This window comes from Mobula hypostoma, chromosome 7 (genome assembly GCF_963921235.1).
Source record: "Mobula hypostoma chromosome 7, sMobHyp1.1, whole genome shotgun sequence".
Classification (NCBI taxonomy): Eukaryota; Metazoa; Chordata; class Chondrichthyes; order Myliobatiformes; family Myliobatidae; genus Mobula; species Mobula hypostoma.
In genome coordinates this window covers 172,873,311-172,885,671 of record NC_086103.1, presented here as the reverse complement: position 1 = coordinate 172,885,671, position 12,361 = coordinate 172,873,311, and the positions used below count along the sequence as shown (strand labels likewise).

Here is a 12,361-nt window from a genome sequence, read left to right as displayed (position 1 = left end):
CATGTTTCTTGGAGACGTGACTCAATATAGACATGCAGGATACATTGGTAAGACCCGCGGGCTTCTCAGTACACTGAATGGACTGGACTGCTGATTCGCAGATGGCAAAAGATGGCAATCTGTGTTTCGTGATGAACTCTTTGTGGAGTTCGGACGCAGCAGTTTTGTTGCACTTTCATTCCTCTGACCTGGAACATCTGATGATTAAGTGCCGACTGTTCTACTTACCAAGAGCCTTCCTCTCTGTCATCCTAACCGCAGATTACATACCACTAAAGGCAGATGTTAAACAAGCACTTGATGTTTTGAATGCCATGATTAACAAACAAGAAATAGCCTATCTCGATGCCTTTCAATCATTGTCAGGGACTTCAGTCAGGTTTGTTTGAGGAAATCTCTGCCCAGTGATCATCAACGTATCAACTGCAGCACCACGGGTCCCAACACACTTGACCACTGTTACACTATGATTAGGAATGTCTAGACTATACTTTGGGAAATCTGATCACTTAGCTGTCCGTCTCCTATCTGCACACAGGGAGAGGCTAAAGAGCAAGGCCCAGAGATAAGGACAACAAAGAGGTGGTTGCAGGGGGCAGAGGAAAGCAGCTACAGATTTGCTTTGAGTCAGTAAGCTGGGCCTAATCAAGGACTGACTCCTCAGAGGATCTGAACGAATGCATCACAGCTGTCACAGACAAGTGTGTCCCCACAAAATCATTCAGAGTCTTCCCTAACCAGAAGCCCTGGATGACATCTGCAATTTTCTGAGGGCCAGATCAGAGATATTCAAAGTCTGGAGACCAAGTTAAATACAAGAGGTTCAGGTACGGGTCCTAGAAAGCCATCTCACGTGTGAAGTGTCAATTCCTGACCAAACTTGAGTTATTGAAGGATGCTTGACAGCTGTGGAAGGACTTGAATGTTATCACCTCCTACAAAGTGAAATCAAGCCACATGCAGTAGGTGACAACAGATGAGTTCAATGCCTTTTATGCTCGCTTTGACCATCAAAGCATTGAGACACCTTCACAAACTCCCACAGCCCTGGATAACCCTATGATTTCCATCTCTGAGCCCGACATGAGAGCATCCTTTCAGAAGAGTGAACCCGTGGAAAGCATCCAGCCTAGACAGGGGACTTACCAAGTACTAAAGACCGATAAGATATAGGAGTAGAAGTGGGCCATTTGGCCCATCAAGTCTGCTCCGCCATTCAATCATGGGCTGATCCAATTCTTCCAGTCATCCCCACTCCCCTGCCTTCATTCACCCCATACCCTTTGATGCCCTTGCTAATCAAGAACCTCTGTCTTAAATACACCCAATAACTTGGCCTCCACGGCTGCTCGTGGCAACAAATTCCACAGATTTGCCACTCTCTGACTAAAGTAATTTCTCCACATCTCAGTTCTAAATAGACATTCTTCAATCCTGAGGTCGTGCCATCTTGTCCTAGACTCCCCTACCATGGGAGATAACTTTACCATATCTAATCTGCTCAGGCCTTTTAACATTTGGAATGTTTCTATGAGATTCCCCCTCATTCTCCTGAACTCCAGGAAATATAGCCCAAGAGCTGCCAGACATTCCTCATACAGTAACCCTTTCATTCCTGGAATCATTCTTGTGAATCTTCTCGGAACCGTCTCCAACGTCAGTACATCCTTTCTAAAATATGGAACCCAAATCTGCACACAATACTCCAAGTGTGGTCTCACGTGTGTCTTATAGAGCCTCAACGTCACATCTTACATTCTATATCTCTGGAAGTGTGTGCCGACATTGCATTCACCTTCTTCACCATCGACTCAACCTGGAGGTTAACGTTTAGGGTATCCTGCACAAGGACTCCCAAGTCCCTTTGCATCTCTGCATTTTGAATTCTCTCCCCAGCTAAATAATAGTCTGTCTGTTTATTTCTTCCACCAAAGTGCATAGCCGTACACTTTCCAACATTGTATTTCATTTGCCACTTCTTTGCCCATTCCCTTAAACTATCTAAGTCTCTCTGCAGGCTGTTTGTTTCCTCAACACTACCCACTCCTCCACTTGTGCTGATCAACTAGCTGGAGTGTTCACTCATCAAATGTGATGAAGTGCTTTGAGATGTTGGTCTCAATTCCTGCCTGAGAAGAAACTTGTATCCACTCTAATTTGACTGCTGGCACAACAGGTCCACAGCAGATGCCAATTCATTGGCTCCTCACTCAATGCTGGAACATCTGGATAGTAAAGATGCATACATCAAGATGCGCTGCATTGGCAACAGCTCAATACCATCATCCCCTCAAAACTAATCCTTAAGCTTCAAGTCCTAAGCTTTAATACTGTACCTCCTTGTGCAAAGGGATCCTTGATTTCTTCACTTGCAGACCCCTGTCAGTTTGGAATTGGCAAAGACATTTCCTCCACAATCTCCCTCAGCACAGGTACGCCAGTACAGTGCAACGCATAAAACTGCTATATAAAAAAAAGAAGGAAATTGCCTTTTAAACTCACGAGAGAGCGTAGGCCATCAACGTTTTGCTATTGATGTTTCTGTAGCAGGCAATTTCTTTTTTTACAAGGTCGAGTTGCTAGCTCAACTCTCAACCCAGCACAGATGGAAAGCGTGCCAGGGGAGCCAGCTGGGTTCGAACTCGGGAGCTTTCGCTCTGAAGTCCGACACTGATGCCGCTATGCCACCAGCTGGCTTATAAAACTACTATAGTACTGTGCAAAAGTCTTGGGCACTTTAGCTCATATATGTGTGTGTCTAAGATCTTTGCACAGTACCATACCTCCATAGGCAAGTAATCTTTGTCAGGGTACCAAGTAAGTATAAGTGATCAGCACTTGTTGCTATCTTCCTTCAAGTGATTCTTGCCGGAAAATTTCTATGTATAGACAATGGATCAGAGTAGGATCAGGGTTGATTGGTTGGTATCTTCATTGTGGAATGGCCTACTGATAATCACGCCTACAGTTGCAAACACGGAAAGTCAGAATGTGCCAGGGTGCCTATATGACCATATCCGCCAAAGAGAATACAGGCGAATTGTCCCAAAACAATAGAAATTGAGGTAAATTTTGGTTCTGTCTATTCAGTCATAAGATGTGGGTGTTGTTGGTTAGAGCAGCATTTATGGTCCATTCCTAACTTCCTAGTCTCTGTGGCTTGCTCAGATGTGAGTCAGACTCAGAAACCCAGTAGGCTGGTAAGACCGTGTGCTGATGCAGGGTTTCGACCCAAAATGACAATGCCTTTCTTCCCACAGTCGCTGTTTGACTAGCTGAGTTCCTCCAGCAGATTGTTGTTCAAGTTTCCGCCACGTACAGACTCTTGTCTGTCAGATATGAGATATTTCCATTGTTTTGGGTCAATCAACCAGGTGAGGTAAGGATGGGAGAATTCCCTTCCCTGAAACAAACCAGCTGGGTTCTGAGCAAACAACAGGAATTCTGCAGATGCTGGAAATTCAAGCAACATACATCAAAGTTGCTGGTGAACGCAGCAGGCCAAGCAGCATCTATAGGAAGAGGCGCAGTCGACGTTTCAGGCCGAGACCCTTCGTCAGGACTAACTGAAGGAAGAGTGAGTAAGGGATTTGAAAGCTGGAGGGGGAGGGGGAGATGCAAAATGATAGGAGAAGACAGGAGGGGGAGGGATAGAGCCGAGAGCTGGACAGGTGATAGGCAAAAGGGGATACGAGAGGATCATGGGACAGGAGGTCTGGGAAGAAAGACGGGGGGGGGACCCAGAGGATGGGCAAGAGGTACATTCAGAGGGACAGAGGGAGAAAAAAGAGAGTGAGAGAAAGAATGTGTGCATAAAATAAATAACGGTTGGGGTACGAGGGGGAGGTGGGGCCTTAGCGGAAGTTAGAGAAGTCGATGTTCATGCCATCAGGTTGGAGGCTACCCAGACGGAATATAAAGTGTTGTTCCTCCAACCTGAGTGTGGCTTCATCTTTACAGTAGAGGAGGCCGTGGATAGACATGTCAGAATGGGAATGGGATGTGGAATTAAAATGTGTGGCACTGGGAGATCCTGCTTTCTCTGTCATCATTGATAATTTTTGCTGAGCTTGGATAAGGCCATGTATCTCTGGATCAATAGCCCATGCTTCTAGATATTAGTTTGGTAACCTAATAACTGTGGTATCATCCTCATGCTCAGCTACACTCATGACTTTGTTTAGTGAATGATCAATATTTGAGTGCTGTTAGTCTCTATCTGCCTATCTATCTATCTACTGTATCTATCAATTTTTTTTCTTTCTTTCCTTTTTGCAAAGAGTCATAGTCATCGAATAGTACAGCACAGAACAGACTCTTCAAACCATCTAGTCCATGTACAACCATTTAAATAGCCTACTCCCATCAACCTGCACTGGGACCATAGCTCTCCACTCCCCAGTCATCCATGTACCTATCCAAACTTTTCTTAAATGTTGAAATTGAGCTCGCATGCACCACGTGCTGGCAGCTCATTCCACACACTCATGACCCTCTAGGTGAAGAAGTTTCTCCTCATGTTTCCCTTAAACTTCTCACCTTTCGCCCTTAACTTATGACCTCTGGTTGTAGTTCCACCCAACCTCAGTGGAAAAAGCCTGCTTGCGTTTACCCTGTCTACACTCCTCAGAATTTTGTATACCCCTATCAAATCAGCTCTCAATCTTCTACATTCTAAAGAATACAGTCCTAACCTATTCGATTTTTCCTAATAACTCAGGTCCTCATTCATACCTTCTTTTGTTCTTTTTTCCTTTCTCTCCTTTCTTTCCTTCTTTCTTCCAGGACCTAGTGGTGTCAGATCTGAGGCTCCTGTACCTCCTGCCCAATGAAAGTAGTGGGAAGAGAGCATGGCCTGGATGGTGGGGGTCCTTGATAATGGATGCTGCTTTCTTGTGGCACCACTCATTGTAGATGTGCTCAATGGTGGGGGAAGCTTTACCTGTGAGGAACCGGGCTGTATTTCACCACTTTCTGTAGACTGTTCTAGTCTTAGACATTGATGTTCCCTTCCTCCCTATCCCCCGCCCCCACCAACAAGTCCACATCACCTATGTGACCAGTTAGCCTACTATCCCATACATGTCTGGAATGTGGGAGGAAACCAGAGCATCTGGAGAAAACCTACACAATCATGGGAAGAATGTACAAACTCATTACAGGCAGCCGCGGGAGCAGCACATCACTGGCACTGTAATAGCATTACACTACTCTGAGTGGTGTTCAGCATATGGAGGGTATATTATTGACCCGGTCATATTTGGTGTGTTCTTTGTGCAGAACCAGCTACTCGTCCCATGGAGCTTATGCCCAGAGCAAACTTGCTCTTGTCCTCTTCTCGTACCAACTGCAGCAAAGGCTAGCAGCGGAGGGGAGCCACGTAACTTCGAACGTGGTGGATCCGGGAGTCATCAACACCAATCTATACAAACACACCACCTGGCTCTTCAAACTGTGCAAGTGGTTATTCTCCTGGTTACTCTTCCAGGTAAGGAGGCTTTGGCTATGCATTTCTCCCAACTGTTGACTCCAGAATCGGGTTCAAACTTGCCTTTCTCCATAAAGCGAATCCAGCCTCTGTTGTTCATGCTGTGATGGGTTTAGTTAGACATACAAAAATGAAACTGGGAATAATACTTGAATTCATAAAGCCTATAAAAGCATCTTTTGCACATTGGTTGTTTGTCCATCTTTGTGAGTAGTTCTTCGTAGATACTATTGTATTTCTTTGTATCTACTGTGAACGCCCACAAGAAAATGAATCTCAGGGTAACATATGGTGACATATACAGTATATACTTTGATAATAAATTTACCTTTGAGCTTTGAACTTTGAACTGTGGCTCACTACTCTTACCTCACAGAGCAGTTTCTTGATTCAGGTCCCTGTCTCCAATAGAATATTGAAGAGTGAATTACGGTTAGAGACCCCATTCATTCACTACAAGATCAGTAAATGTAAGAGTAGAATAAGGACATTCAGCCCATCAAGCCACCACTATTCGATGATGGCTGATTTATTTTCCCTTTCAGCACCATTCTCATACTCTCTCTCCATAACCTCTGACCACCCCTACTAATCAAGAACTTTTGGATGCAACATTAAAGCAATACCTACTTTATATCTAATGTGAAGGCAAAAGATCCCTTGGCAGTCTTTCCGCTATGCATTGGACATTCAACATTGATTAGGTAGCAATTAGTGCAGCCAGCTGAAAGATCCCTAGTCAATTCCCACGGCTGTCTATAAGGAATTTTTATGTTCCCTGTATGACTGCATGGGTTTCCTCTGGGTGCTTTGATTTCCTTCCACATTCCAAAGAGGTACAGGTTAGGGTTAGTAAGCTGTGGGCATGCTATATTGACACCAGAAGTATGATGACACTTGCAGGATGCCCCCTAGCATATCCTCGGACTGTGTTGATCATTGGTGCAAACAATAAATTTAATTTTTAACCTTTTTTCTACTCAAGTTCATGGAGTAAGATTTAGTCATAGTCATAGTCATAGTCATACTTTATTGATCCCGAGGGAAATTGGTTTTCGTTACAGTTGCACCAACCAAGAATAGAATATAAATATAGCAATATAAAACCATAAATAATTAAATAGTAATATGTAAATTATGCCAGGAAATAAGTCCAGGACCAGCCTATTGGCTCAGGGTGTCTGACCCTCCAAGGGAGGAGTTGTAAAGTTTGATGGCCACAGGCAGGAATGACTTCCTATGACGCATCTTGGTGGAATGAGTCTCTGGCTGAATGTACTCCTGTGCCCAACCAGTACATTATGTAGTGGATGGGAGACATTGTCCAAGATGGCATGCAACTTGGACAGCATCCGCTTTTCAGACACCACCGTCAGAGAGTCCAGTTCCATCCCCACAACATCACTGGCCTTACGAATGAGTTTGTTGATTCTGTTGGTGTCTGCTACCCTCAGCCTGCTGCCCCAGCACACAACAGCAAACATGATCGCACTGGCCACCACAGACTCGTAGAACATCCTCAGCATCGTCCGACAGATGTTAAAGGACCTCAGTCTCCTCAGGAAATAGAGATGGCTCTGACCCTTCTCGTAGACAGCCTCGGTGTTCTTTGACCAGTCCAGTTTATTGTCAATTTGAACCCCAGCCTTCTGAACCATAACCAAAAATACCACCAAATGAAAACAAGCAGCTCATTTCCTTTCACAATTATACTGGAGAATAAAATGCTGCTCTTTGCAGGACTACGATCTGAGTAGCAAATACTCCCAGGATAGTAATCACTTGCATCAATGAGTAACACTATTTTTATCTGTAGTAAGGTCCCCCCCTTAACTGCAATTGATCAGGTCAACAGCAGATACAGGCAGATAATGACCAGAGTGGCACCAGAGTGTTTTTTCCTCTCCATAGATGCTGCCTGACCTGCTGAGATCCAACAGCATTTTGTGTGTGATGCTATTGCTTTCCAGCATTGGCAGAATCTCTTGTGTTTAAGAGGCTATGTCGACTCGGAAGGGTTGAGCAAGCTTGGATACTTTTCTAAAAGAAAGAGGAAAACAAAAGAGGACATGATAAAGACCAAGTCACCAACAGAGTCATGCAATATGGAAACAGGCCCCTGGGCTCACTGACTCCATACTGATCACCATTTACACAAATCTTACATTAATGATGTGATGTAATGAGATAATGAAAGAATTTGTCAGGATACATAAAAGAAGATGCTGTGATACAGGAAAGTTTGAAACTAACAGTCATATGGACTTGATAGGTGTAATGTATGGATCGATTTCTTTTATAGCAATGACCCCCCTCCCCCCCCGTAGCACTACATATTAATCTGTCTGTGCATGCATGTTATTCTCTCTCTCTCTCTCGCTACAATGTGAATATACCAGTTAAAGCCGTATCCTGTGTGCATACTTTTATTTCATATATATGTAGTTGTGAACAGACACAACAGATTGGTGATGAGTACGAAGCTGAATGTCTGAAAATATCATGAACTGTTACAGGACAAAACAACGAGAGTAACAGTACGAGAAAGCCGTCATGGACGCTAACAAAGGTGTGGGTACAGCACAGCGCACAGTGAAAGATGCGCTGAAGTTAAGGTGAAAATAAAGTTGGGAAAGTTGATGAATTTGATAGCGCTAATGAAGACTGGGAGCCATATTTTGAGAAGGTGGATCTGCATTGTAACGCAAACAATGTGGAGGAGCAAAAGAAAGCCCCTATGCTCTTAGCCTAATGGGTGTAAGAACGTACAGTCTCTCATGTAACTTACCTACCCCTGCAAGCCAGCAAGCAAGACGATGGATGAAATTGTTACGATGTTACAAAACCACTTGAGCCCAAAATTACTGGTAATAGCTGAGAGAGTTAGATTTTACAAGAGGAACCAGGCCAAGAATGAAAGCCTTTCTGAATACATTGCAGAACTGTGCAAGCTTTCCCAGTACTGTGATCTTAGAGGTGTACTTTCTGATGCATTAAGAGACAGGTTTGTATGTGGCATGCATAGCCAATGCACTCAAAAGAAGCTATTATCTGAAAGAGACCTAACCTTAGAACGGGCATTGACCATTATCCTTTAGATCCTTTAGATACTGCAGCAAAGGATGCAGCAGAAAAGGAGATTCGAATGTGAAATGCACAAAATGTCCCCGAACGATTCAAAAAGCCAAAGATGTCGTCGATGTGGCAAATCCTCCTACATTCAAAGAAAAAGTGTGCAGAAAGTGTCACAGACAAGGTCTCATAGACAGAATGCGCAAGGCAGGCAAAAAACACTACCAAGTAAAGAGTGTGAAACACAGAACTAAAAAAATACATTTAAGTTCCCGAATGTAAAACAGAATCAGTCAATATAGAGTCTGACAAAGGTGAACTGCATCGTATAACTGAAACAGATCAGAAAATCATCTGGATCATAATAGATGTGTCTGGTGTAAAACTGAAAATGGAGCTGGGTATAGGGTCAGCTTTGTCCATAATTCCAGAGGCTGACTCCAAAAGACTGTTTTCTAAGTTACCATTAGAGAAGACCTTTGTGATACTAAAGACTTACACAGGTGAAAAAGTATCAGCCAAAGGCAAAGTGAAGGTAAATGTTTCAGAGTTAGCGCTTTAGGTATTGAAAAGTGAAGGGCCAGCACTTTACAGACGTGAATTGTTGAGAAAAATCTAACTAGGCTGATACTCAATCCAAGCTCTCAGTGTGACATCAATAGGGAAAGGCAGCCCAAACGGTAGCACTAACCAGAAACTGACACAGCTACTTAACACTAATGAGAAGGTGTTTGAGAATGGTATTGGTAAACTCAGAAGGCATGAAGGCCAGAATTGAACTGAGTGAAACAGCGATACCAAGATTCCATAAAGCATACCCAGTGCCTTAAGCACTATGTTCTAAAGTGGATGCTGAACTGCAGAGCTCGGAGGCATCTGGAATTTTCTCCAATGTAGAGCGGAACGATTAGACCACACCCACTGACCTTGAGATCAAGAAAGGGAAGGCCAGAGCCCTTCACATATGTGGGGATTTCAAGGTGAGCATCAACCCTGTGCTGCATACTGTGCAGTATCCCCTACCACGAACAGAAAAAATTTTGCCTCTTTGGCAGGCAGGGACAGGCTTTCAAGGATTGACTTTTCACAAGACTATCTGTAATTGGAGAGTGAAGAGTCAGGCAGGAGGTTCCTTACAATTAACACTCAAAAGGGACTGTTCCAGTATAATTGTCTCATCTATGGCGTCACATCAGCTCCAGCAATTTGGCAAAGAGCAAACCAAGTGTTCCAAGATATCCCAGGAACAACATGTTACCTTGACGACATCATCATGACTGGTGAAGAGCAGCTCCAGAACCTTGGTAAAGTGCTTACCAGGCTGAGTGAGTACGGTCTGCGCGCAACAAGAGACAAATGCGAGTTTTTCAAGAATGGTATCCAATATTGTGGACATATCATTGACAAGCAAGGCTTACATAAATCACAAGAGAAGACTGAAGCAATGCTACAGGCACCCAAACCTGAGAATGTGTCACAACTCAGATCATACTTGGGCCTTGTAAACGACCACCACTGGTTTCTCCCAAACATTGCTGCAGTACTGCATCCATTCAACACACTGTTACAGACAGGAGCAAAGTGGGAATGATCAGAAAAATGTGAAAAAACATTCAGGAAAACAAAAAGACTAATAACATCTGATGAACTGCTCACCCATTATGACCCATCCCTGCCCATCAGACTGGCATGCAATGCATCCCCTTATGGCAGTGGAGCCGTTTATCACACATTATGAAAGATGGATCTGAACGCCCAATTGTGTTTGCTTCAAGATCATTGACGAGCATAGAATGCAACTACACACAGATCGACCGAGAGACCCTTAGTCTCGTATGGGGAATAAAGAAGTTCCACCACAACCTCTATGGACAAAAGTTTATGCTAGTGACAGATCACCAACCCCTTGTGTCCATTTTCAAACCCAGGAGGGGATCTCCAGTGATGACGGCTACCCGGTTACAATGGTGGGCACTATTCCTAGGAGCCCACTCTTATGACATAGAGTTCAAGGGTACCAAACAACACAGAAACACTGATGGCTTGTCACGCCTTCCATTATTGTCAACTGAAGAAGGAATGTCTTCATGCTGTGACCAACAGAAGTATTTCACACCACATTAGTGGTCCAGTTGCCAGTAACATATTCCAAAATACAAAGGGAAATAAGGAATGACCGGACATTGTCAAAAGTCTATATAATCATGATGGAAGGATGGCCAGCTCACGGTAACCCTATATTTCCAGAGTTCTCAGCGAGACAAGACCAACTGGAATGTCAAAGAATGCTGATGTGTGGATCTGTTGTTGTAGTTCCCTCTAAAGTGTGCACCAGAGTGTCAGAAAATCTGCATGAAGGACACCTGGATACTATCAAGATGCCGAGTCTTGCCCAGAGCTGCATGTGGTGGCCGGGAATAGATAAAGAGATTGGAAACATGGCCACAAGCTGTTTAGGATACCATAGAGTTCAAAGTGCACTGTTACACCTGTGGGAGTGGCCGTTGTCACCATGGCAAAGAGTGCATACTGACTTTGCTGGGCTATTCACGGACTCCCATGTTTCTGATTGCTGTGGATGCTTACTCCAAGTGGCCGGAGGTTAGACCAATGAAGTCCACCACCTCAGCAAAGACTGCCTCTGCTCTGAGGACTATCTTTGCCAGACATGGCTTACCAGAACAAATTATGTGTGACAACGGATCACAATACATGTCAGAAGAATTCCGACTGTTCATGAAGAAAAATGGCATCAGACATCACAAGTCAGGTTCTCACCACAAAGCAATGAATGGGTTAGCTGAAAAGTTTATGAAACCTTCAAGAAGTCCATTAAGGTGATGGACAAGGAGGATATTTCTCTACAGCACAAGGTGGACAACTTCCTTTCTGTATATCGGAACTCTGTTCGTGCAACGACAAATCCAACAGCTGCAATGCTGTTCATGAACAGGAATCTGAGATCTCGCATAGACCTCCTGAAACCAGATCTACAGAGGGAAGTGCAGAATAAACAGTTCAGCCAGTTGCTAAGCGATGCAACAAGGTTCTTCAAGATTGAAGGAAGTCCTAGCACATGCTTACCAAGAAGACAAGTGGACACCCGGTAGGACAGCTACAAGAACTGGACCACTGATGTACACAGTGGATGGTGGAGATCAGACAAGGAGATGTCATGCGGAGCAGATACTGGATGCTCAACTGAAGAATGCACCTGAGTCAACTGCATCTGACAAGACGGACACATTACAGTCACCGGACTTAACTTTCAGTGATGATCATGTCACTGACAGCAACCTAGCACGGGAAACTGAGAATATGGTGTTAGACAAGACACCTACCAAACCTGATGCTGCTCCGCAGGACCAGAGGCGTTATTCTGAATGGAACAGAGTTCCACCCAAAGCACTGAGTCTTCAGAACTGTGAAGTTAGATATGGACTGTTATTGTGAAAGCATTTTTATTTAGAATATAGGTTTATGAAAGAGAAATAAATGTTTTGTGCAGATACAGTTTTATGTAGCATTGATCTAAAGAGGGAGGAAGTGTAATGTATGTATCTATTTCTTTTAGAGTAATAGCCCCCCCTTACCACCACATATTGATCTATTGCCTGCGCAAGCACTGTGTTCTAGTGTTGCCCATTGTTTTCTCCCCCTCTCTCTCCCGCACTCTCTCATTGCGATCTGAATACCCCAGTTAAAGCCATCTCCCAAGTGCATGCTTTTATTTAATTGATATGTAGTTGTGCACAAACACAACAATAATCATTAACAAATCCAATGGGTATTTCAAGGAAC

General features: G+C 43.9%; 1 protein-coding gene across 1 annotated transcript in view; it reads left to right on the top strand.

The window, feature by feature from the left end:
- Window positions 1-12,361, top strand: part of LOC134349761 (dehydrogenase/reductase SDR family member on chromosome X-like) — a 366,143-nt gene that overhangs the window by 310,718 nt on the left and 43,064 nt on the right. The window contains exon 6 of the mRNA XM_063054593.1: window positions 5,281-5,488. Coding sequence (XP_062910663.1) covers window positions 5,281-5,488 — 208 coding nt within the window. The remainder of the gene's footprint in view (window positions 1-5,280; window positions 5,489-12,361) is intronic.